This window comes from Asparagus officinalis, chromosome 1 (assembly GCF_001876935.1).
Source record: "Asparagus officinalis chromosome 1, Aspof.V1, whole genome shotgun sequence".
Lineage (NCBI taxonomy): Eukaryota > Viridiplantae > Streptophyta > Magnoliopsida > Asparagales > Asparagaceae > Asparagus > Asparagus officinalis.
Genome location: NC_033794.1, coordinates 108,998,092 through 109,022,385, shown reverse-complemented (window position 1 = coordinate 109,022,385; position 24,294 = coordinate 108,998,092). Strand labels below are relative to the sequence as shown.

The following is a 24,294-nucleotide window of genomic DNA, read 5'->3' as shown; positions in this document are numbered from 1 at the left end:
TTTCCCCCCAATTTCCCCCCAATTTCCCTCCTCTACCATCCTAAATGGAACCCCCAAATAAGGTTAAAATTAGATTTCTCTTCCCCTCCCTCTCTCTACACTCCATCCAAACAGGCCATTAGAGTAACGAAACTGTCCAAGTGCTACCTAACTGAAGATGATCCAAATACTTATATATGAGAGAAAAATGTGAGGAATCCTCTTTTGACTCTGACTCTACCACTCCAGTCGTTGCTTTTCTTTTTGTTACTTCAAAAGTAGTTGCTTCAGCTTCAGCCACACGAATTTTCGATATTCCTTTTTATTTCCCATCAAAGGAATGACATATTCTTTTGGAAATCCTAGCTATTTTTAGCATGATATTAGGGAATCTCATTGCTATTACTCAAACAAGCATGAAACGTATGCTTGCATATTCATCTTTAGGAGGAATCATTAATGAAACGACATCAATTCAAATCCTGAATCTTTGAATTGAGAGAGACATTGAGAGCCCGAGATTAAGAATTCTCACTATTTCTTACATTCATGGATCAAGCAACGCATTTTTTGTGAAGGGTCTATATATATATATATATATATATTTGGTGGTTTTTCTTTGGATAAGGGGTATTTGAAAAATGTTGAAAGTTTAAGAGGTTTTCCTGAGAACTTCAGAACTTAAAGGAGTTTTTTTGACATTTGGAAGCTAAGGAGTGTTATATGGGAAACAGCTAAACGTAGGGCTTTTTATTTAAAATTCACCCAATAAAATAGAATTTGCATGGCAGTGGTTGTAGTGGTAGTCGTCTGTTTAACCTCAAACTAAGAAACTTGAATTCACCCAATAAAAGAGAATTTGCATGACAGTGGTTGTAGCGGTAGTCGTCTATTTAACCTCAAACTAAGAAACATAAACAAAACTCAAACAACAACAAAAAGCTAAATCCTATTGGCAAACAACGGCTAATCTATTTTAATGGTGGTTTTTATTGGGGAGACAACCCCTTCTTTATATTCTCTACATTTTCTAACTCAAACCATAGATCTTTCAGTTACCATTTTATGGAAGACCCTTAAACCTTTCATCATTCTGACTTGTACCTATGTGTGGTACAATTGGAACATCACCATTTTTTTTCAGAAAACCATTGAACATCAGAGTTGTATACAAGTGAAATACATCTCCAGGATATTCCAAATGTCGGATGAAAATATTTCTTTTATCTTCTTTTAGTGTTGAATTGATAGAAACCATCTTTAAAGTACTTTTTATACATAAATCATCTTATAAGTATGTTTAATCTTTAATTAATCATTTTTGTCAAATTCTGCTCAATTAATACCATAATTATCCAAACCATTCTCATTAATTACACGTATATATAGTTGGGAAATACGTGTTAGGCATGTGCAAGGAATGAGGATAATTTGGATATTAATCGAGCAGAAATTGATAAAAATGGTTGACTGAAAACTAGAATTACTTATGAGGTGATTTATGTAAAAAAATTCAATGGTTTTTGACCTACTTAAAGGCGATTTTCATGAAAAAGTAGAAAAATAAGTAATTAATTTTTATGATGAAATTGGCTAAATACCACTTAATTAACTACCTTACAATTTACATGATTTTGCACTTATGTAACATAAGAATTTTTTTGATAATTAAATGCTTTAACATTTTAAAAGTAACATGTTACTAGTTTTTATTAGTTAAAATATTAGAATATCACCGTTAACTGCTAGAATAATTCCCTAAATTTTTTTTTTTAATTTAACTTGCGCATGATATAAACATATCAACTATATATATTTCTCTAAAATATGTAGTTGATTGTTAAAAAAAAGCACATCTACAACCGAATTAACTCTGCTTGAAAGTTTTCCCCAATATTAGGTTTTACCCTCGTTTTTAGTCGATTCAACCAATTTTAGAGATATAACTAGACAATTCCCATCATCTGCAAGCAACATTGTAATATTCTAAGATTTAATTAATAGAAGGAAATGATATGACACTTTAAAAACAACAGCGTTTTTAAGTGTCAAGAAAAAACTTAGGATATATATAAAAGCTATTTAGCCGACTAAAGTTTAAAAGTAATTTCTAAAAAAAAAAGTCCCAATAAAAAAAAGTGAGGAGTAGGGGGGGAAAGAAAAAAGAAAAAAGAAAAAAAAAAGAAGAGAGAAGAATAGGAGAAAAAGGCAAAATTTAGCCGAATAATAAAGCCGTCTAAAACCCTCCTGCAGGCAAAGGAAGACGAGTGACGCATCGAAAGAGGCAGGGTGATCATCTGTCTCTTTTCTGATTCACGGGGGCCTCGCCGGTGCTCTTCACTCTCATCTCCCACTCTCTCTCTCTCTCTCTCTTTCTCTCTCTAGAATTTATTTAAACCCCTCCCTCTCTTTCTCTCTCATTCAATGCCCATTGCCTCTCACTCTAACCTCCTCCCTCCGCCCCCTCATCGGATCCGGGTCCCCAACCGGGTCGGATTCTCTCTCCGGCTCCGCTCCCGTTGCCCAACTAGGGTTTCGTATCGGTCGAGTCCGATGGAAGCGACGGAGGAGGAGGTGGATGGGTTCGTGGCGGTGGCGAACAAGGTCGCCGACGCCGCCGGCGACGTCATCCGCAAGTACTTCCGTCAGCCCTTCGACGTCCTCCACAAGGACGATCTCAGTAAGCGAATCCCTCGTCATCTTATAGAAAGACTCGTTCTTTTCTGCTGGGTAAATTACAGAAAATGACCAAGTTAATTTTGTTCGTAGAAATTAGAAGAGAAGGGGGTGAGTGCCACTTGTTAATCTAGGGGGACTTTTAGGGCTTGTTTGGATTTGGAGGGGGTGAAGGGAAGTTAGGGGAACCTAGGGGAAGGGAAGGGAAGGGAAGGGAAGGGAATTTCTAAAACTTGTTTGGGAAATTAGTAAGGTGAATCAAGGGGAAGTTATTTCATCCCGTTTGGAAAGTCTAATAACAGGAAGGGAAGGGAAGGGAATGTATATAAATTGACAAAAATACCCTTACTAGTGTCCTAAACTACGATATCACAGATATACTAGTTCACAGCCCTTATAAAATATATTGGAACTACTGGAATTATATGAAAAATTATAAGGCCTTTTTCATATGGAAGTTCAAAGCCTTTTTTCTGTCATATAGTATGCATCAGGAGAACATGGTGCAAGACGTACTAATAATGAGATGTACCAGTCAAATAGTATAATCTGTTTACTTCTAACAATAAGAACTGCATGATTAAAGAAGAAAGAAAAATGCTGGTTAAAGAAGAAAGAAAAATGAAGATGAATTATGCTTTACTATGACAGAACTGATCATATGAAACCCAGTAAAATTAGATAGCCAAATGCATTATTATAAGAAAAATGAACCAGAAGTACATATAAACAATCTAAGTAGATGACAATAATGTCTTGAGTGCCCCAGAATGATGTTTCATATTGCACTAACAACACAAATCAGAGCTATATAATGTTCCATATTGCACTTATGGCAATATCAACACAAATCAGAGCTATATAATGTTCCATATTGCACAATAGGCAAAAACAACTTACATAAAAAAGGAACATAATTCATAAAATCAAAGTTTTGCAATTAGCACATGTTTCTAGCAAAATATGACCACATTCATACTAAGTTTTACAAAAACAAACAAGTTTGTAATTGCCACAGATAATCAAATTCGGCAATACAACTTACAAAAATAAATAACAATAGATTCTCAAGATAACATCATCATAAGAAGTTCCTTGCGCTCTTCAAATGGACATCCAAGCAAAGCTTTTAGATCCTCTGGATGCTTAGTTAGGAAAAGATACGCTTGTTTAATTTGAGCAGTCTCAACACCAAGTTCAAGCAAATGATTCCAAACATCACTACTTTTCATTGGAGCACGTTCAAGAGCTTGTACGTATTTATCACCAGTGGATTCAATTGCCTCAGCTATCCTCTGCATACCCTTTATCACCTCCTGATCAACAATAGAAATTTCATCCTTCGATTTTCTAGTTTTCTTTTGTGAATTTGCAGTTGATTTGGTTTCAGGGGTAATCACATGTTCATCATTGTTGTCATTTGGGTCCTCATCATTAATCCTATCGAAATTCTCTAACAAAATTTCATTTCGAGAAACCATACCATCGATGTCCTCAATTGTATGAGAATCAAAGCCATTGCTTGCACTAAAATCCCTCCTCCTTTCTCGTATCTCAGCCGCAGTTTCAGCAAGTTCCCCATTTGCTCTATCAGCTGCAAAAAGCTCCAATAGTTTATCATAGTTTCGGATAGACTTGGTCCTCCATTCAGCAGCTTCTGGGTGAGCCTGAAACAGATTTGCACCAAATTTTAGCTCAACATGGTTCTCAACCTATCACTTGAATTTTCACCCCCAAAAACATATCAATATAACCTAAATTTTAAGTATAATCAAACTCTCAGAAACTGTTAGGAAACTACTACAAGTTTAGTTCCCAGGAAAGAAAAAAAACACAAAAAAAGAAAAGAAAAGAAAAGGAAACAGTACATAGTATCACAAGCCAATAAAGGATTAAAACTCTGATATCTTCAGAGCAAATAAAGTGGATATTATGTCCAGTATGCTCTTTGTATGAAACATATACAGTTGTATAATCTGGGAAGTTGGAATCCAAATCAAATGCTATGTTGGAGAGTAACTATAACTATAATGTAGTGTTACAGAAAGCAAGTATTAATTATGTCTAAAAGTTTCTAGCAAACAGTTTGTAAGAAATGGCCATTCATTTCTAAACAATAAAGATGCTCCAGTACTATCATGCCTTTATAAAAGAAAAAGATGTTGCACAACATTTGCTTTGAAACGTTAAAGCTGAACACTTAATGATTGTGATTGAATAACCTCATGGTTTGCTTTATCTACAACAGCTAATGAATCTCAATCCATCTCTGATGCCATCCTACCTCCAGATTGCGATATCATTTTTGAACGCACATTTACATGTCATACCACTATTTTTCAAGAAAAACATATAGTATATCTCTACTATCAATTTGGAAATTTAACAAACATGGACGCTCGCCAAATATATTATGTTTCAGTTTCAGCATTGTGCTGAAACTGAAATCAGGTTTCAGCAGCTGAAACCTGATTTCAGTTTCAGCACACTGCTGAAACTGAACCTCAGTTTCAGCACAATGCTGAAACTAAAAAAAGGTTTCCGATTCAGCTACTAAAAATAATAATCCTTGTAATAAATGGCATTAATGGGATAAAAAATAAAGATTGTGTAATTTTACCTCGATTAGTCTATCCCAAACCTCACGTTCCGCACTCCACAAACCCGTGCTTCGATTCCAAGCAAAGCCACTTCCAACATTCTTAAATAAATCATAACAAGCTGTCCATTTTGTCTTCATATATTTCATGCGATTCTTTACTTTTTCCTTATCAAATGGCTTATCGGGAAAGCTTTCTTTAAGTTCGGCTACTATTTCATTATAAGCCATTGTTGTAAAATTCCCATCAACTCGGTTTCCCATTACATGTTGATTCAAGTAAGCATCAATTAGCTTATCTTCCATATTAGGAGTCCATATCAAAACATTAGCATTCCTACATCGAGAAGAATCACCTTCCACATTCCTTCTTTTCGACATCCTTTAATTCACACAATAATGTTAGAAGGAATTAATTATTCACAATTCAATAATTCCTTCTTTTCGACATCCTTTAATTCACACAATAATGTTAGAAGGAATTAATTATTCACAATTCAATAATTAAATACTATCAATGAGAGATGACATGAGATCACAATAAATAAACTAACATTCATGCTACCGAATTAAAATGATATTAGTCTAACACTTATCAAGTACAACACAAATTGAGAAGATAACCCAAATAGAGAGTACAAATCAAACAAACAATAAGCATAACTAAAATAAATTATCGATGGTAATCTTGCCACATAGCAACTGCGATGCCATCTCTTTTCCAATAACGTTCCCCTCTGTAGGGTGGAAGTAATCCACTTCGTAACATGAATCCAGCATCAACCAGATAATATTTTCCTATAAAACAAGTTCATTTTGATTAGTAGCTTATTACAAAGACACAATTTTAGGCTTTTCTTTAGTTTATAATTACCTTGAGGAATCTTAAGTGGAAATCGCCTTTGTAAAGCATTTTTAATAATTCTGGAATCAGATGCAGTTCCTTCCCATCCAGGCAAAACGTAAGTGAATTTCAAGTCAAACGTGCATGCGGCCAACACATTTTGTGTGGGATAGTCTTTCCTACCACGATATCTAGGGGCGTCTCGAGGGGAAACTTTTACTCGAATATGTGTGCCATCAATTGCCCCAACACAATCCTGATTTCATAGACATTAATTAAAATCTAATAAATAACAAACTATACAAGATTAGATGTGAAGGAAGATATCATCACCTTGAAATAGGGATAGAACTTTGAATTGGTGAGTATCTCCGAAGGAACTTGTGATCCATCGGGTTGCACAAAAAACATTTCCTCCAACTCTATCATAGCTCTTAGAACATTATGAAAATGACGACTCACACTCTCTCCAGATCGTCCAAATATCTTACTTCACGAGTTGTTACACTGTGTCCCAACATGTATAAAAATTTTACAACTTGCTCTTCAATAGTAGCCCTTTGAGTTGGTTTAAGCCCACCATTCATCTCTAATATTTCGCACAATTGGTTAAAAGCTGGTGGATTCATTCGAATCATTTCACGACATATAACTCTTTGAGACATTATTTCTCGCACAACATCTCTTACTTCTTTAGGTTCTTGAGGATCAATATTTAATCTCCTAATCCTATCTCTTCGATGCACGAACCAATAAGCAAATAAGCAAATAGCATATCCAACCGTAATATTACATGTGTGTTGAAATTGGAACCATGCGTCCATTATCTATTCAACAAGTTAAAAAATTTACCGTTAAGACATGGAATTTAATGTGTGTGTGTGTCTATATATATACACACAGTTTTTTCTAATCAATTCAAAATCTAATGTACTTTTATCAATAATTCACCTCAAATAACTAATTAAAACCAAAAAATAAAAATAAAAATAAAAAGTTAAAATTAAAGTACAAATTCAGCAGCTACATGTTCCAATATACAATTTCATAAACAATCAAACTCAATACAAGGAAAATTTTCTCAATCGCCAACTTTCTAAAATTACGAATTTCTAACAGGATAAAATAAGAGGTAACAATCTAAAATCAATAATTTTCTATTCTCAATGCAAATGCAAACTATATTCTAGCGAAAATCTCAACCTTGTCCACCAATCCGAAAGATAAAATTTTGATCCCTACCCATTACTCCCCTACAAAAATAACCAAACCCATTTAAAACAACCCATTATAAATTCATAAACCAGAGAAATTATGATATGCAGTTTTGTATGAATAGAAAATTGAATATAGAGAAGAGAACCCATTTAAAACAACTCTAGCAAACCCATTTAAAACAACCCATTTAAAACAAACCCATTTAAAACAACTCCAGCAAACCCTAGATCAAGACTTCACCAAACCTTTTGCTCAGATCTGACTAATTTCAACGTAATCAACATCCAACAGAGCTTAAAAATTGGAGCTAATTACGAGATCTGCAGTAAAATTGAATATAGAGGAGAAATCTTACCTTGAAAATTTTTGAGGCGAGATTGACGCGGAGGCGAGAGAAGACGCGGAGGCAAGCGGAGGCTAGAGAAGACGCGGAGGCTAGCAGAGGGCGGAGGAGAAATGGCGGAGGCCAGAGAAATGACGGAGGCACAGAGAGCAACAGAGAGTTTAATACTGTGGGCTTTGTGTGGGAAAATATCAGCCGTTGGATTTTGATCTTAGCTGGGGGTAAAAATGTCCCTCTGCATTTGTTGTATTCCCCCTCTTTACCTTCACCCCCATTACCCCCCAAATTGGGGGGGAAGAAATCCTGGTGTTTTTTCACCTCCTTTCACCTCCCCTCACCCCTATTAACTTGCTATATTTCCTTCCCAAACAAGGTTAAAAGTTACCCTCCCTTCCCCTCACCCCCATTACCCTCAATCCAAACAGGGTCTTAGGGGGGAAGGTTCTCCTCCAATGGTTTCCCTTAAGGGGCTGTTTGGTTGTATGTTTTTACCATGTAAAAGGATGTAAAGTGTAAAAAAGTGGGTCCTTTTTACCATGTAAAAGGATGTAAAGTGTAAAAAAGTGGGTCCCAATGTCAGCTTTCATCACTTTCAATTGTTTGTTTGTAGTTGTGAAAATAGTGTAAAGTGATTTTATATGCTGATGTGGCTTGTAAAGTGATTTCATGAAAAAAAGATATGATTTTAGGAGAAAGCTAACATGGAAGTTAGGAAAAAATAATAAAAAATAATTCCAACTAATATGATCATTTGAGTAGGGACCACTTTTTACACTTTCCAAACAAACAATTAAAGTTTCATTTTGCAAACCAAACAAGTGTTTTCTGATTCCAATAGAATCAAAAACAAACAAAGAAAAGTATAAAAGTAAAATTGATTAGGTGGACAACAACTTTTCAAGTTGTGTCATAAATACACAACTTTACCAACAACAACCAAACAGCCCCTAAAAGTAACCTCTACCCCTTAATTATTCATATTTAGTGTTTTAATTTGATAGATTAGGATTTAATTAAGGGAAAAATGTGTCCAGGCCCCAAAAGCAGAAACTTCATGTGACAAGGCCCCTCATAGTTTTTTCCATGTGGATCAGCCCCTTGAAGTGTGACACTTTGTACTGCAGCTCCTTTTTATCAATTATCACATGCCAACTAAGCTAAAATTCCCAAACTATTCTTATCCTCTCTCCTCAATCTCTCTGACCCAGCACTCATATCATCTCTCTCATCTCCTCTCTCTCATCTCCTCTCATCTCTCTCTCACACACCTCTCTCTAAAACTAAAAGCTTTCTCAAGCTCGTCGTCCTGGCCGAGACGCATAGAGCATTAATCTATTAGCTAGAAGAAAAAAAAAGAAAGGTAATGAGAAGTAAAGTAGAAGGGGAATGAAGAGAAATGCCGTAATTAAGAAAGAACGAAAATGTGTATTAATGTATCTCTATGAATAAAATTGCCACGGTGCCGCCGAGCGATATTCGAAGCAATATAACGAGAGGTAAAAAATGAGCCCAAATGAAAGGAAGATACCGTGTGATAGACAATATAAAGGGATACACACCGACGTAGACGGTCGTGAAAACGGAGACCGGAGGTGGCCGTAAAACACGCGCGAAGTCGGCACGGCGTTGCTGTTTTCTGCTTGCTGCTGCCGTCGAGCGATGTTTCGGATGTTACCGAGAGAGATAGAGAATGAGTTAGAGCGTGATACAAATTGGAGGTGATAGGCAACATGTAGGGCTACTCACCAAAGAAGAAATCGGCGGAAACGGAGATTGGAGGTGATCAGAAAGTGCGTGCGAAGTCGGCAGAAAACTATAGTTTTTAGCAGTGCAATTTCTCGCTGTTCGGGTTTGTTCTTCGCTGTTCGGAGATTTTCGCCGCTGTCCGGGCTTACCTGAGGTGGGAGGAGGTTGCCGGGGTCGTCGGGGTGTCTCGGTGGGCTCCGTCGGAGGTAGGAGGAGCTTTTTTCCGTTCCCAAGAGCCTAGAACTAAGATGAATTAGAGCTAGAACTAACTAGAACTAGCAAGATAGAAGCTAGAACTAGGGGCATACAAGCTAGAACTAGGATAATAGAAGCTAGAGCTAATGTAGAAGAAAGAACTAACAAGTGTGCATGTAAAAAACCCTTATTGGGTTTAGAACTAGCAAGATAGAAGCTAGAACTAGGAGAATAGAAGCTACAACTAACGTAGAAGAAAGAACTAGCAAGTGTGCATGTAAAAAACCCTTGTTGGGTTTAGAACTAACAAGATAGAAGCTAGAATTGACTGTATACAAGCTAGAACTAGGGGAATAGAAGCTAGAACTAACGTAGAAGAAAGAACTAACAAGTGTTTTACATGCACACTTAGCTAGTTCTAGCTCTAATTCATCTTAGTTCTAGGCTCTTGGGAACGGAGAAAAGCTCCTCCTACCTCCGACGGAGCCCACCGAGACACCCCGACGACCCCGGCAACCTCCTCCCACCTCCGGTAAGCCCGGACAGCGGCGAAAATCTCCGAACAGCGAAGAACAAACCCGAACGGCGAGAAATTGCACTGCTAAAAACTATAGTTTTGTGCCGACTTCGCGCGCACTTTCTGATCACCTCCAATCTCCGTTTCTGCCGATTTCTTCTTTGGTGAGTAGTCCTACATGTTGCCTATCACCTCCAATTTGTATCACGCTCTAACTCATTCATTATCTCTCTCGGTAACATCCGAAACATCGCTCGACGGCAGCAGCGAGCAGAAAACACCAGCATCGTGCCGACTTCGCGTGTGTTTTACGGCCACCTCCGGTCTCCGTTTTCACTACCGTCTGCGCCGGTGTGTAGCCCTTTATATTGTCTATCACACGGTATCTTCCTTTCATTTGGGCTCATTTTTTACCTCTCGTTATATTGCTTCGAATATCGCTCGGCGGCGCCGTGGCAATTTCATTCATAGAGATACATTAATACACATTTTCGTTCTTTCTTAATTACGGTATTTTTCTTTATTCCCCTTCTACTCTACTTCTCCTTACCTTTCTTTTTTCTTTTTTTCTTTTTTTTTCTTTTCTTCTTCTAGCTACCTTCTACTCTACTTCTCCTTACCTTTCTTTTTTCTTTTTTTCTTTTTTTTTCTTTTCTTCTTCTAGCTAATAGATTAATGCTCTGTGCGTCTCGTTTTTCTTTTTTTCTTTTTTTTTCTTTTCTTCTTCTAGCTAATAGATTAATGCTCTGTGCGTCTCGACCACGACGACGAGCTTGAGAAAGCTCTTAGTTTTAGAGAGAGGTGAGAGAGAGAGAGGGAGAGAGGAGATGAGAGAGAGAGATGATATGAGTGCTGGGTCAGAGAGATTGAGGAGAGAGAATAATGATAGTTTGGGAATTTTAGCTTAGCTGGCATGTGATATTTGATAAAAAAGGACTGTAGTACAAAGTGTCACACTTCAAGGGGCTAATCCACATGGGAAAAACTATGAGGGGTCTTGTCACATGAAGTTTCTGTTTTTGGGGCCTGGACACATTTTTCCCTTTAATTAAATATGTGATTTATTTATAAATGAATAAATAATTAAATATTGATAACTAAAAATAATTATTTAATTAATTTAAATTAAGAAATTACCTTATATAATCATTAAATTAATTAACCATATTAAAATTTAACAAATAATTAATTTATATAATAGTTAATTTATATAAATCATGTTAAAAGTTAAATATTATTTTAAATTTAAATTCATATTATTTTAATATTAGTTTCATATAAATCATGTTTAAAACACTTTATACTAGAAAAACAACCTATAATTAATAAAAAATATTAATAAAAAGTTATAATAAAAAATTATAAGGGGTACGTTTTAAAAAATATTAATCAAATTGAATTAACTATACATTAACTCAATTATTTTATTTTGAATTAACTATACATTAACTAAATTTGATTAACTATACATTAACTCCATTAAAAAAATGTTAAAATAAAATTATAAGGGGAAGGTTAAGGGACTTTAACCTTCCCCTTAATTTGGGTAGAGAGTTAAGGGGTTTGGGGGTGAAGGGGAAAGTTTTTCAGCTCGTTGGGGTAGGTTCCCCTACGATCCCCTTAATTTAGCTAAGGGGTTGGGTTTTTCCGGCCCCTTGGAGATGCTCTTAGGCTAAATATCATAAAAAACCTTAACTTTAGACGACTATCAGATAACCTTCCATAACTTTCAAAATTATTAGAGAAAACTTGAAAACCTCCTTTTAGTTTAAGATTTTATCAGAAAACCCGCCTAACAAAATTAACCGCAATTTTCACTGGAAAAAATATAGCCGCGTAATTTACTCACCCATACAAAAAATTGCGGTTTCTGAAAGTTAGCCTTTAAAAAAAACAAATTAACCCTTTTTTATGTTTGAATGGGGTTCAAGTTCAATAGTGAAGAAACACGATATCTTTTATTGCTTTGCTGATACTAGCGTTGTTAGTATAAAAGAATGTCAAGGTAGAAATTCAAAGGTACTGTTTCTTTAGGATTTTTGTTATAAACCCAAAGGTTTACCCTAATTATTTTTAAACCCACCCACTTCAAAAATCATTCTTAAATCCCAGTTACCCATATACTGAATATTATTTTTAAACCTAGTTTTAGTTTCTATACTGACATCAAAGTTGTTATAATTGGTGAATCAGTAGCTAAACTGATGTCTCTGTTGCTATAATTGGTATATGCATAGCTATATTGGGTCTAAATTTCTGCATTTGGTGTGTCTGTAGTTCTATTTGGGTCTGTGATGTTATGTTTGGTGTATCTGTAGCTATAATTGGGTCTAAGTTTGATATATTTGGCATATCATTAGGTATATTTTTCACCTATCATGCTATATTTGGTGTACCAGTAAGTCAGTAACCATATGTGGGTCTAAGATGCTATAGTTGGGTTTAGAAATAAATAATTCAGTATGGGTATTTTGGGTTTAAGAGTAAATTTTGATGGGGGTGATTTGGAGATAAATCAGTGATTCAGTATAAAACTTTGAGTTTTTGAACAAACCCCCTTTTTTTAATGAATGTAAGTTTTCATAACTTCAGAAGGACAAAACTAATAAAGATGTCAGCTTTTATAGTTTCCAGTGGGTTTTGAATGATTATGTACAGTTGAATGGTATTTGCAATTTTTCGTCAGAGTAGAGGGGTGCATTTGGATTGAACGTGGGGTTTATCATATCCATATTTTTTCATCCGTTCATGGATACAAATATAGTTAATCAAAACTCAAAATACAATATTTTTTACTTATGTAAATATGTTTTCTGAAAAACTATCAGAGATGCAGTTTTACCAAAATCTAGCGAAGATAGCTTATGTATTCCTGGTCACTAGTGATTTCTGCGGGAATTGACTTATTCATACACATCCCGTAGAATCGTTATAGCTAGTAAGCATTTAGTTGTTAAAGTTGATGCGGCTTTCGCGGGTCTTATAAATTTAAATTGATACTTTTAATTTGTTCATCTTTCCCTGGAAAGTATTTATTCTTCTGCTTATTTGCAGGAAAACTCTCCAATGTCACTATATTTGTATGCAAATATTCCCTACTCATTTTTTTCCTTCACTTAAATACCACAATGTTTCCCTGGATGTTATCATTTGCTACCTTCCTGTAGTGCTTCATCTAGAAATATGTATGAATTATACTGATATGACTAAGCAGGACAATTTTGTGGACACTTTTCCTCTTCATATATAGATATATTTATTATATACCCTTATTGAACCTTGTTAAACCTGATTATCAAAGCCTAGAATGCGGATTTTGGTTATTTTGAAACTGCATTTTCCCTAATTTTAAAAATAAATTTTCTTCCATTTCCAGGTCCAGTGACGATTGCTGACCGTGATGCAGAGGAGTCTATGGCCTCCATCATATTGGAGAAGTTTCCTTCTCATGCCATGTAAGATGAGTTCTGTCTTAATATTATTAATATTGAGATGAAAAGAAAAAATAAGTTCAAATTTGGTGACTTAGATATTGATACAGTTTTGGGGAGGAAAATGGTTGGAAGTGTAAGGAAGAGTCCGCTGATTATGTTTGGGTTTTGGATCCTATTGACGGAACTAAAAGCTTTATTACAGGTAACTTCTTCTTGAGTTTATCTTCCATTGTTGTCGGTATTGATAACTGCAAACAAACATTGAGCAGCAACTGTTGTTTTGTTTTGACGTGTAGGAAAACCTTTATTTGGTACTCTGATTGCGCTTCTACACAAAGGGAAACCAGTATGTTTTGACTCTCTTAGTTATACACTTATACTTTGGTGTATGAAACTGAAATCACCTGACAATATAGTAAATACTTTACTGTGTTTCATATCACAGCCATATGCATGTGCTTTTTAATAGACTCTTAAGGCGCACCAGAAAGTGTCGCTTAAAAATCGTGTTTGGAGAGGGCAAAACTGAAATTGGAAAACCTATTATCACTGGTTACTGCCACTTTGGTCGTGAAGGAGGTGTTAATGGATGAGGCGGTTGGTGCAGACTGGAAGGAGGTTTTGGTGGGCGTGGAGATAGTAGGAGGAGATGTATGCTATCAGTAGAGTTTTATCTTCAGAATATTTGATCATCTATATCAGCATAATCCATCTATACCAAGTTATTATTTGCATTTTCCAATTCTTTCAATTGCCGGTGATTTAAATTTTTTCGTGGATTAAGAGTTCCAATTCTTTCACCATGAAACATGTTATTTTTTGCCCATAACTGTGTTGGGGAGAAATTGGGCCTAACCGGGAGTTAACGAGCCTTAATAGAAGCTAGGAACCAAGTTTAACCAAAAAGCTTAAAATATTGGGTAGGCAACTCCTATTAAACTCATCACTCTTTCTTTTCTTTCTTCTTTCTAATGTGAGACTATGTTCACATGAATATCCCAACAAAAAGAGTATAGTTAAATCATCCATGAAAAACCATGAGCCCTTCTCTGACTTGGTCTTAACGTACAACCATGAAGCAGGAACATGACTACTCAACATCAGTAGGATTTTCCACCATCAGAGGGCTAAAAAGATTATCACTCCTATGGGCAATCTGTCTGTGGGGTAACCTGACTTTGGGTCTAAAGCAGTAATAACCTGACGTCAACAGTCTGTGGGGTAACCTGACTTTGGGTCTAAAGCAGTAATAACCTGACGTCAACAAAAGTGCAAACATCCATCTGTGGGCTAATAACTAGACCGTAGTCTACACCAGCAATCGTAGGAGCAATATGACATGTCAACCATCTTGGATGCGTTCTCACAACTCTTGGCTTCACATTGGACTTCATGTTTCCTTAGCAGAACCCCGCTTCTTGTTCTTTTGTAGCCATATGTGCATGGAGAATTTCTTTCCTCTAAGCATGCTTATCATACTCGCAGATGCTCTAGCATCTCATCTGACATAAATCAAGCTACATTCTTCATTCACATAATATCTCAGGGATTTGTAAATTGATGAATGTTTTTTTTTTGCATATTGAGAAGTTTTTCATTTTCTTAAATCTTCAGATTGTTGGTGTTATTGACCAACCAATTTTGAAGGAAAGATGGATTGGGATGAATGGGAGAAGAACTACATTGAATGGACGAGAAATTTCTACACGAGAGTGTAGCAAACTTTCCCAAGCCTATTTGTAAGTATAGTTTAGCTAACAAGATAAGCTTTTAAGTCTATAAATGACTAATTTAGTCATTTATAGACTTAAAAACTATTTTTCAAGCATATACTTTAACTAACAAATCATAAAGCCCTTTTCTCCATTTAGCTTTGTTAGGACTAAATAGTGATCTCTTCTTATCAATCAAGCTATGTTTCATTTTCACCTCTCGATATCACAACTCCTAGTTTATCATTCCTTGACCATCAGCCCTTTTATAAGTTGTAAAAAGGGTAATCTTAAAAATGTAAAGCAACGGATTTTTAGGTAATATTCCTTTACTTTATTTCCTCTTTTTTATGAACTAATTCTATTGATATGAAATCCAACCCCTCTTAGTAAAATGCTTGGACATAGTGGCTAGTGGCTTTTACCAATTATAGCAATGAGAATAATTGTCAGTTATTCGATCAGCATCAGTGCAAACTTGTACATGGTTTATTTATGTTGGCATGCTGTAAAAATGTTTTCTTCTTAGGTATACTACAAGTCCACATCTCTTTAATGGGGAGGCTGAGGAGGCTTTCGCTCGTGTGAGGAATGAGGTTCGTGTATACTAGAGTGAAGTCAGTAACTAGTTTATGTAAAGAGAAACTTCTGAGATAAAATTCACGCTTTTGGCAGGATTTTTCATACATTCATTTTTTTCTTCTTCTTTTATTTTTTAACATAGAGGCAGGTGCAAAAGCATATTTACTTTTCTGAACTAATATAAAAACCTTTACATTCTATTGGGTCAAATTTCATCATCCGTCAACAAGTATTGTAATTTTTTTCTCCTCTATTTTTATTCAAGGTGAAAGTACCATTATATGGCTGTGACTGTTATGCCTATGCTCTTCTAGCATCCGGTTTTGTGGATCTTGTCGTTGAATCTGGGCTTAAGGTAATATTCCTGTTCTTAACCGCCACCTCTTCTATTTGAGAGATCACATGATTTCAAATATTATTATGTCCATAGCCATATCGATTTAAGCCCATAGCTTATTTTCTTGACATGGTCAGCTTTGGTACAGTGTATGAGGTGATGTTCTCTTAGTTATTAGTCCCTTAAATTTTTTATATTTTTAAATTAGTTCCTCAAATCCTTGAATTGCCATTTAGTCCAACTTGTATAAGTTACTCCAATTAGTTCTTCTGTTATTTTCTCCATCCAATTATTTTACTCTGGTTGGGTTAGGTTCAAGCTTTGGATGAAGTTATGGATGTATTAGAAGAGGAGATTTAAACGATTTAGTGAAACACTAGTAGAAAACAAGGCATTGGCGACGGGGAAATCCGTCACCAATGCCCCAAAATCCGTCACCAATACATATTGGTGACGGAAATGGATCCGTCGCCAATAAATCCGTCGCCAATGCCTATTGGTGACGGATTTACCCGTCACCAATACTTATTAGCGACGGACGACTATTGGCGACGGATTTCATTGGCGACGGGATCTACCCGTCACCAATGTGCATTGGCGACGGGGAAATCTGTCGCCAATGTTTAAACATTAGCGACGGATTTCCCCGTCGCTAATGTTTATTGGCGACGGGCAGATCCGTCGCCAATGTTTAAACATTAGCGACGGATTTCCCCGTCGCCAATGCACATCGACGACGGATAATCCGTCGCTAATGTTTAAAACATTGGCGACGGGTATGTACCCGTCGCTAATGTTTAAAACATTGGCGACGGGTATGTACCCGTCGCCAATGTTTTAAACATTGGCGACGGATCTCTGTCGTCAATGTGCATTGGCGACGGGGAAATCTGTCGCCAATGTATATATTTACGCAAAAAAAATTTTGATTTTCTGGTAGCCTCCCATACGAGAATACACATATAGCCTATATCGACATCAATCCAATAACAATATTTCATAAAATCAACCATGATATACATTCATATCCCAAATGAATACTCATTCATCAATCCACAATATCGAACAATACTCATCATATAATCACAATATCGAAAAATATTATTACAAGTAACAAATACAACGTTGAAGTTTCAATACTAATTAATGACATAAAACACAAGTGCAAATTGTTTAAGAAAACTTCATCTTCATCCTGTCCTTTTTTGAAGCCTATCGAACACGTTCAATAAATACAGCATGTTCATAGTGCATTTTCCTGTATCTCAAACTTGTTAGTAGAAGAAATAAGCTTCCCCCTTAGATTTATTGAGACCAGCATACAAGACAAATATTAGAATAAAGAAAATTCCCCCTAAATGTCAAAATTAAAGAAATCTCAAACTTGTTAGTAGAAGAAATAAGCTTCCCCCTTAGATTTATTGAGACCAGCATACAAGACAAATATTAGAATAAAGAAAATTCCCCCTAAATGTCAAAATTAAAGAAAAAAATTTCAAAACTATCAATGAAACATTCAAGTAATAGATAAAAGATCCAAGACTGAACAAAAGATCACTAAGCCAATATGTGATTACGCAATTAAATCAGCAAATAAACAACTAAACCATATTTTGACTCAACTGAACCAGGAGAAAGTGTCGAGCCTGACTAAACAAAGTCCCACACTACTAAATCACAGAAAATAACTAAATAAATCATCTAAGCCCTAATCCTATTTCCTTTTTTGGTGATTAAATCCTATTTCCTTTAAGTGCCTCCTGATACTCTCTCAAGACATGATTGTCAAACAATCCTTAAAAAGGCAGATTGAAAATACCTGATCACATCATAAGACTACCTAAGCAAGAAATTACATAATATCAGCCGGTAATAATATCAGGGGGAATATAAATCATATAGATAGCCATTTCTGTTACCCAAAAAAGAATACAAAAAGAAAAGAAAATCAACTCCTTAGAAACTTCAGTAAAGAAATTACCTGGTTAAGCGAATTCTTTGGAGTTTGGTATTCGGCAGTCACAAAGACAAAAACCTACAAGGGGATAACATTACACGTACGATAAGAATCTAAATATGCCAGCCTACTAATAAATCTTTTATCAAATATAAGGCAGAGGAGAATAAATATGCAAGGAAAAGAATAAATTGCCTAGGAATTGATATTTAAATAGGCTTGAAAATTAGATAAGGTTAGTTATTGGAAATAAGAAATTTTGCTTCCAACTTATCATCCATGAGTTTTGAATACCGAAACAAGTAATATCAATGAAGTCACTTGGGTAAACTATTCATTTGTAACCTTGAGTTCTCTGGAATTCTTAAGAGTTGACATCATAATAACCTAACTATAAAGACACAAGATCATGACCTTGAGTTCTCAAGAATTATTTTGTTATTTAGCAGATTAAGCAAAATGTATGCAAGATAGTAACAGTAGGTTGGTCAGTTGGAAACCAATGCATATCATCTAACACCCCTCAATAATGGAAAAGTCATTTTGAAGCATTCTACAACTGGAAACAAAATGGAGGTTGATTGTTTTGGTGTGCAATCTTAAACTCATGCATCATACCTGACCGCTCAATATCCAAAGGCTATTCAAAAATCAAAGTATGAAATCGTAAAACTGCCTCAACATAATATATACGATCATTGAGTGAAAAATAATGAAAGACAGTAAGAATAATAAAAGAGAAAGGAAAAGGAAAAGGGATGACATTAACATCTGATAGGAGAGTTCACATAGGAGCGTACTTGACTTACATGATAATGTTGAGAAGCAATCAATGAACTCCATGTACATTAATTGGCAGGGATGAGGATAGCAGAGATGGCTATTGGAATAAAAAGTGGTTGCACCTTAGTAGAGCTATCTCTACTGTATCAAGAAATCATGAAGGGCTCAAGTTCTACTCAATATTTGAAGTGTTTTCTTTGTTTTTGCTCAATGTTGACATCCTTACAAGAGAGAAGCTACTAAAAAGTAGACAATTTCCAATCAATGATTAGTGTGATTGATATTGCGGACTTATGTTAGTAAGCTACTAAAAAGTAGACAGTTTCCAATCAAGAGAGAAGCTATAAAACTCAGGACTTATGTTAGTAAGCTTCATGTCAATAAATTAAATTCCTAGTTTTACCAAAGCCACCAAATCTTATCAAAATCTCACTTAATTGACTACATTATGATTAAAAAAAAATTCGTTAAATCTTTGTGGTTTAACGAGAGGAATTGAAAGAGAAGCGATTACATTTCTGAAGGATCTGCTCTTCTTCTTCTTGAAAGAAGAAACCGCTCCTCTCGAACTCGGCTTTGATTTCGGCGTCCATTGCGAAACTAGGGTTTCAAGGGGAAAGAAGGGGGTTTTACCAACTTCAGAGGGCGGGAATAAAATTTCGATTTTGAGGCGAAAGGGAGCGGCGAAATTTTGGGGGGAAATGGGTCGGCGAAATTTCTAGAAGTTTTTTATAACGATTTTGTAATGGTTTCTTTTCCCTAATTTTTACTAATTTTCCTCATTTATTGGGAGGTTAGAAGATAAGTAAAAGTAGAAAAGAAGTTTCTTTGGAGAGAGTGGCTTACTAGAGTCATACGTTTTACTAAGCTTTATGATTTTTTTGGAGATTAGGATGTTATTAGGAATAGGAGATTGGGATTGTGTTCGAGAAAATGAATGAATGTTTACAAATTATATTATTGAAGTTAGTTTGACTGCGTCGGAGAGGGAGGAGCACAAGTCGTCGACGAGAAATGCAGATGAGACTGAGAGATGGGGACTTGGACAATTGGCTGCCTCAGATCTAGGGTTTGTGAGATGGGGAGTTACAACTATTTATATTGGGGATCTAAACCGTTCATTGATGATCCAAAGGACATGTGAAACTCTAGGTCCCTTAACATGTCTACTTATATATGGGTAGAAGTTGTAATAAAAATTTTGATGGGTAATATTTACAACAAGTTTAATTAATAGGATTAACATATAAAAAGTTATCAAATAATTAATAATTAACCGAATTGAATATTACTTTAGTTAAATTCTATTAGTTTATAAGACGAATACTAAAAAATTACTCACTCAGATCATGAAAATTTCTATTACATCCCTCAAATCAACTGTAATCTTATGTAAAACAATCTAATGATTACATTTGCCATCAATTGCGCACTTATGTATAACAAACCATATTGATATTTTATCACTTACGTATAACAATCCATCACAAATTTATGTATAACAAACCATATTGTTAATTATTATAGCATTTGTTACTTGTAGTTTGAGTCATAAAGATTTTAAAAACGTATAAAGAACGAGTAAATTAGGTTGTTTGTTATTTTTTCCACACGTCTCTCTATTACGTTGTAAAATTCAAAGTGATGAGTACATTTTGTAGTACATCTACAAAATTTAAATGGTCATTAGTATCGAGGTAGAGTACCTAGGAATAACTTTTCTCAGACAATAGCAATATATGCGTCTTAAACAATAATAGTAGATGTGTTTCATGAGCCTAGAGGTAGGGGTGGAAGTGAACCAAATAATCAATAAACTGTTTAGTTATTATTCATCTAGCTATTCGATCAAATTTGATTCACTATCTCATTTAACAATAAATGAATAACTATTAGTTATTCAACTCATAAACAAATAGAAATTAACCAAATATGTATTCGATTTTCTTGGTCATTAAATCTTCGTTCAATTTGAGACATACGCTTAAATTGAAAAGACAATTTAGAAGGGGAAATTAGTAAAATGATGCTTTGGGGGGTATTTACAAATATATACAATGCTTGGTCGTATATGTAAAAAGTTCACAAAAAAAAGAAAGTAGTGGCGATCCAAGAGTTCGAACACAGGACCGTTATATCATATTCGCTCGAACTCAATTTTGACGGCTCTTTCTCCTCTTAATCTTATAAAAACTCCAAGGGAACTCTATCCAAACTATTTTCATCCGGTTTTTAGTGATTAAATCTAATTTATCTCCTCTCAGATTCATTAATGATGTTTACAGGCTCAAGTCCATCCGTAAATGAAGCCAAGAGTAGTGGAGGTCATTGAATCTACTAGCATAAATAATAAAAATAAATAAATTTTAAAACTAACATAGAATTCCTAATTAATTAAAAATATTTTAACATAAGAATCTAATAACATATGTATATTTCCATCGCAAATGTTTGTATTGGCGACGGATTTCAAATCTGTCGTCAATGCTCAGTTTTCTACCCGTTAGTGGTTATCTTTAGATTGGTTTTCTTGAAAGTATAAAAATGTGACTAGAAAACCACCTTCTTATATTGCTTATTAATTCCACTAATTTTTGAACAAGCAAGAGGTATTTCCACTAATTCCATTCATTTATTAACGAGAAAACTAATAGATTCGTTCTCCAAGCAAATTCAAATTCAGGAAGCATATATCACTTCTCCCTGAAAAAGGGACATGCCTCCAGCGACAAAGTTGCGGCTACAGCCTCCTCGACGACGACACTAGAGGGGAGCAGGGGGCCCTTGAGAAGGCCACCAAACAACTGTCTTGGATCATAGTAGACTTCCACGTCTTCAGCTCTCAAGCTATCATCTACCTGCGTGGAACAAAATAGTATTGGACTACATTTAAAATATTATAGATTTGAGGGACTAATATTAAAATAATTCTTCACTCATTAACAATGGGATAATCAATCACTAATGTTAATTTTTTACGATGGCGACGGAAAAATATTGACGACAGATTCGATTCGTCGCCAGTAAGTATTGCTGACGTATTCGAATCCGTCGCCAATAAGTATTGGTGACGGAACATTGGCGACGGATCGAATCCGTCGCAAATACTTATTGGTAACATATTCGAATACGTTGCCAATACTTATTGGCGACGAATCGAATCCGTCGCCAATAAGTATTAGTGACGGAACATTGACGACGGATCAAATACGTCGTTAATACTTAATGGAGACGGATTGAATCCGTCGCCAATAAGTATTGGCGACGTATTCAAATCCGTCGCCAATAAGTATTGGCGACGGAACATTGGCGACGGATTGAATCCGTCACCAATTTATTGGTGAACATATTGGCGACGGAACATTGGCGACGGATCAAATCCGTCGCCAATAAGTATTGGCGACGGATTCGATCCGTCACCAATAAATATTGGTGACGGATTCGATCCGTCGCTAATGTTTTCCCGTCACCAATACTTATGGGCGACGGAAAATCATTGGCGACGGATTGAAATCCGTCGCAAATACAAACATTAGCGACGGGAACAACCCCGTCGCCAATGTTCCGTCGCCAATGTTTGTATTGGCGACGGATTTCAAATCCGTCGCCAATACCCCGTCGCCAATACTCAGTTTTCTACTAGTGAAAGAGCTGTTTGAAATGATGGCTTCGAGGCAAAAGCTTCGGATGGTGTTATGTATTCGAAGCAGATATAAATTTTGGGTTTGGATTTAGGTTAAAGTTTTGGTTCAAGAATGGGGATGAATCTTACTATAAGGTTAACCATATAAGTTGAAGGTTATGTCTCATGTTATAAGGTTAAGTTTGATGGTATATTCTACACAAACCAAAAGGCACGCCGTGGTTACTAATTTGGATGGACTAGTTTTAAAGTATGAAAAGATTTAAGGGATGAATATCTAAGAAAACCCTATGTGATTTAAAACTAATAGTGTTTACTCGTTGTCAATCAACAGCCCTATGATTTCCTTTCATTGGTACCAGTAATAGAAGGAGCTGGTGGATCAATCACCGACTGGAATGGGAATAAGCTTACTTGGGAGGCATCTGCTGATTCACGCGCAACAAGTAAGCAAACGTCGTTCGATGCTTAGTTTGTTTTGAAATATCACTTCTTGCAATACTTATGTTATTCTGGATTATCTGTTTTAGGTTTCAATGTGGCCGCTGCTGGAGATCCTCAGCTGCACAAACAGGCATTAGAGGTGCTACAATGGAAATAATTGGTTACAATTGTTGTATCTCCAAAATTAAGGTTATAGTTAAGAAAAATGAATAATGGTTGCACGCAACATTTGTGAAAATATTCTGAAGTAATATTATTATTTACAATATCAGAGAATGAGTTTGCAGGTAGGACTCAAAATTTGGATGAACTTTATACACAATGAGATATGCTTACAGCACAGAGGCTCGATGATCCTTGAAGATATCATTTTCTTCCAAGCTGCCTCAAAACTATGTCTACAAAATCAAAAGATGATTATGTTTCTGTCAAATTATGAACAAGCACGCAAACCTGAAGCACCACCACCAATATTGAATAATGCTGTACCTTTACTGGCGTGATATGGACTTTCTAAGCTCTTGATATCCGAAGTTTGTGTTTTGTGTACAAAAGCAGGTGCTTAATGCTATAACAGAAAGTCCATTGAGCATTCACAAAATTGGAATGGGGAAGTGGCAACCCTACCTAGCATTTCCAATACTATTTTGAAAGCACTGTCTTGAAAACCATTATTGTGAAAACGGTAATGCTACGTGGCATGATCACAATCCTTGAAATTGGAATGGAGGGCAATGACTGGGGTAACTGGAGTCTGGACCGTCTTCAATTACCACATAACTGGAGCGGATCCGAATCCATATATAATATCTCTTTAAACTTAATCGGTTAAGTTATGATAACTAGGCTGAGAAACAAACTGTATAAACAAAAAGAAACATCAACACAATTAAAAAAAGAAGAAGAAATGTTTAGCATTATCATGCCTCGAAAGATCACCATAATCATGCAGTTTAACTTTGAAAGCGGTATCTGAACTTCAAATCCCCAGAGTATCAACTGTCTTAACCTTCACAGAACCCAGTTCAGCTTTAATACGTGCATGATATGTAATAGTCACATGATAAACATGCAAAATGTCTTTTGCACAAGCAGTGCATGATTCTAGAATTTCCAATCAATTTTAATATTTCTGGACAAATTAATCAATCTTTGTCAACTTCGTGCAGTAGGTTATATATTAAATCTGTCAAGTCTCTTGACTTTGGTAAACAAGGTAAACGACATCATTAATTTCTTGACCCACCCTTTATTAACCCCTAACGACACCATGGAACCAATTAAT

At 35.5% G+C, this 24,294-nt stretch overlaps 2 protein-coding genes and 1 long non-coding RNA gene across 4 annotated transcripts; 1 reads left to right on the top strand and 2 right to left on the bottom strand.

The window, feature by feature from the left end:
- Nucleotides 2,528-23,295, top strand: LOC109828921 (bifunctional phosphatase IMPL2, chloroplastic-like). Its single transcript, XM_020395910.1, has 9 exons — nt 2,528-2,659; nt 13,494-13,572; nt 13,659-13,753; nt 13,848-13,897; nt 15,166-15,290; nt 15,793-15,859; nt 16,111-16,200; nt 22,900-23,011; nt 23,096-23,295. The coding sequence occupies exons 1-9, from the start codon at nt 2,533-2,535 to the stop codon at nt 23,164-23,166; spliced, it is 816 nt and encodes a 271-aa protein (XP_020251499.1). The 5' UTR covers nt 2,528-2,532; the 3' UTR covers nt 23,167-23,295.
- On the bottom strand, nt 3,691-6,947 carry LOC109828920. 2 transcript variants are annotated; one of them, XM_020395909.1, is made up of 4 exons: nt 6,432-6,944; nt 6,129-6,354; nt 5,276-5,636; nt 3,691-4,322 (listed from the first exon to the last, which is right to left on the bottom strand). In XM_020395909.1, the coding sequence occupies exons 3-4, from the start codon at nt 5,633-5,635 to the stop codon at nt 3,723-3,725; spliced, it is 960 nt and encodes a 319-aa protein (XP_020251498.1). In that variant the 5' UTR covers nt 5,636; nt 6,129-6,354; nt 6,432-6,944; the 3' UTR covers nt 3,691-3,722. The 2 variants fall into 2 exon arrangements, with proteins under 2 accessions (XP_020251498.1, XP_020251497.1); XM_020395908.1 differs by lacking the exon at nt 6,129-6,354 and having other exon boundaries at nt 6,432-6,947.
- LOC109828923 lies at nt 17,070-23,391 on the bottom strand. The gene is made up of 3 exons (XR_002243897.1): nt 23,346-23,391; nt 18,164-18,217; nt 17,070-17,440 (listed from the first exon to the last, which is right to left on the bottom strand). It is a non-coding gene; the product is annotated as an uncharacterized LOC109828923 (long non-coding RNA).

Bases quoted from the DNA above. Each gene is read 5' to 3' on its own strand.
- LOC109828921 (XM_020395910.1), top strand. From the start codon at position 2,533: ATGGAAGCGACGGAGGAGGAGGTGGATGGGTTCGTGGCGGTGGCGAAC. The intron at 13,898-15,165 runs GTATGTTTTGAC...TTAAATCTTCAG, and splicing joins TTCTACACAAAGGGAAACCA to ATTGTTGGTGTTATTGACCA. The intron at 15,291-15,792 runs GTAAGTATAGTT...TTTTCTTCTTAG, and splicing joins AAACTTTCCCAAGCCTATTT to GTATACTACAAGTCCACATC.
- LOC109828920 (XM_020395908.1), bottom strand. From the start codon at position 6,490: ATGGATCACAAGTTCCTTCGGAGATACTCACCAATTCAAAGTTCTATC. The intron at 5,637-6,431 runs GTGATGATATCT...TGTGAATTAAAG, and splicing joins AGTTCTATCCCTATTTCAAG to GATGTCGAAAAGAAGGAATG. The intron at 4,323-5,275 runs GTAAAATTACAC...AATCTGTTTCAG, and splicing joins TTTGGGATAGACTAATCGAG to GCTCACCCAGAAGCTGCTGA.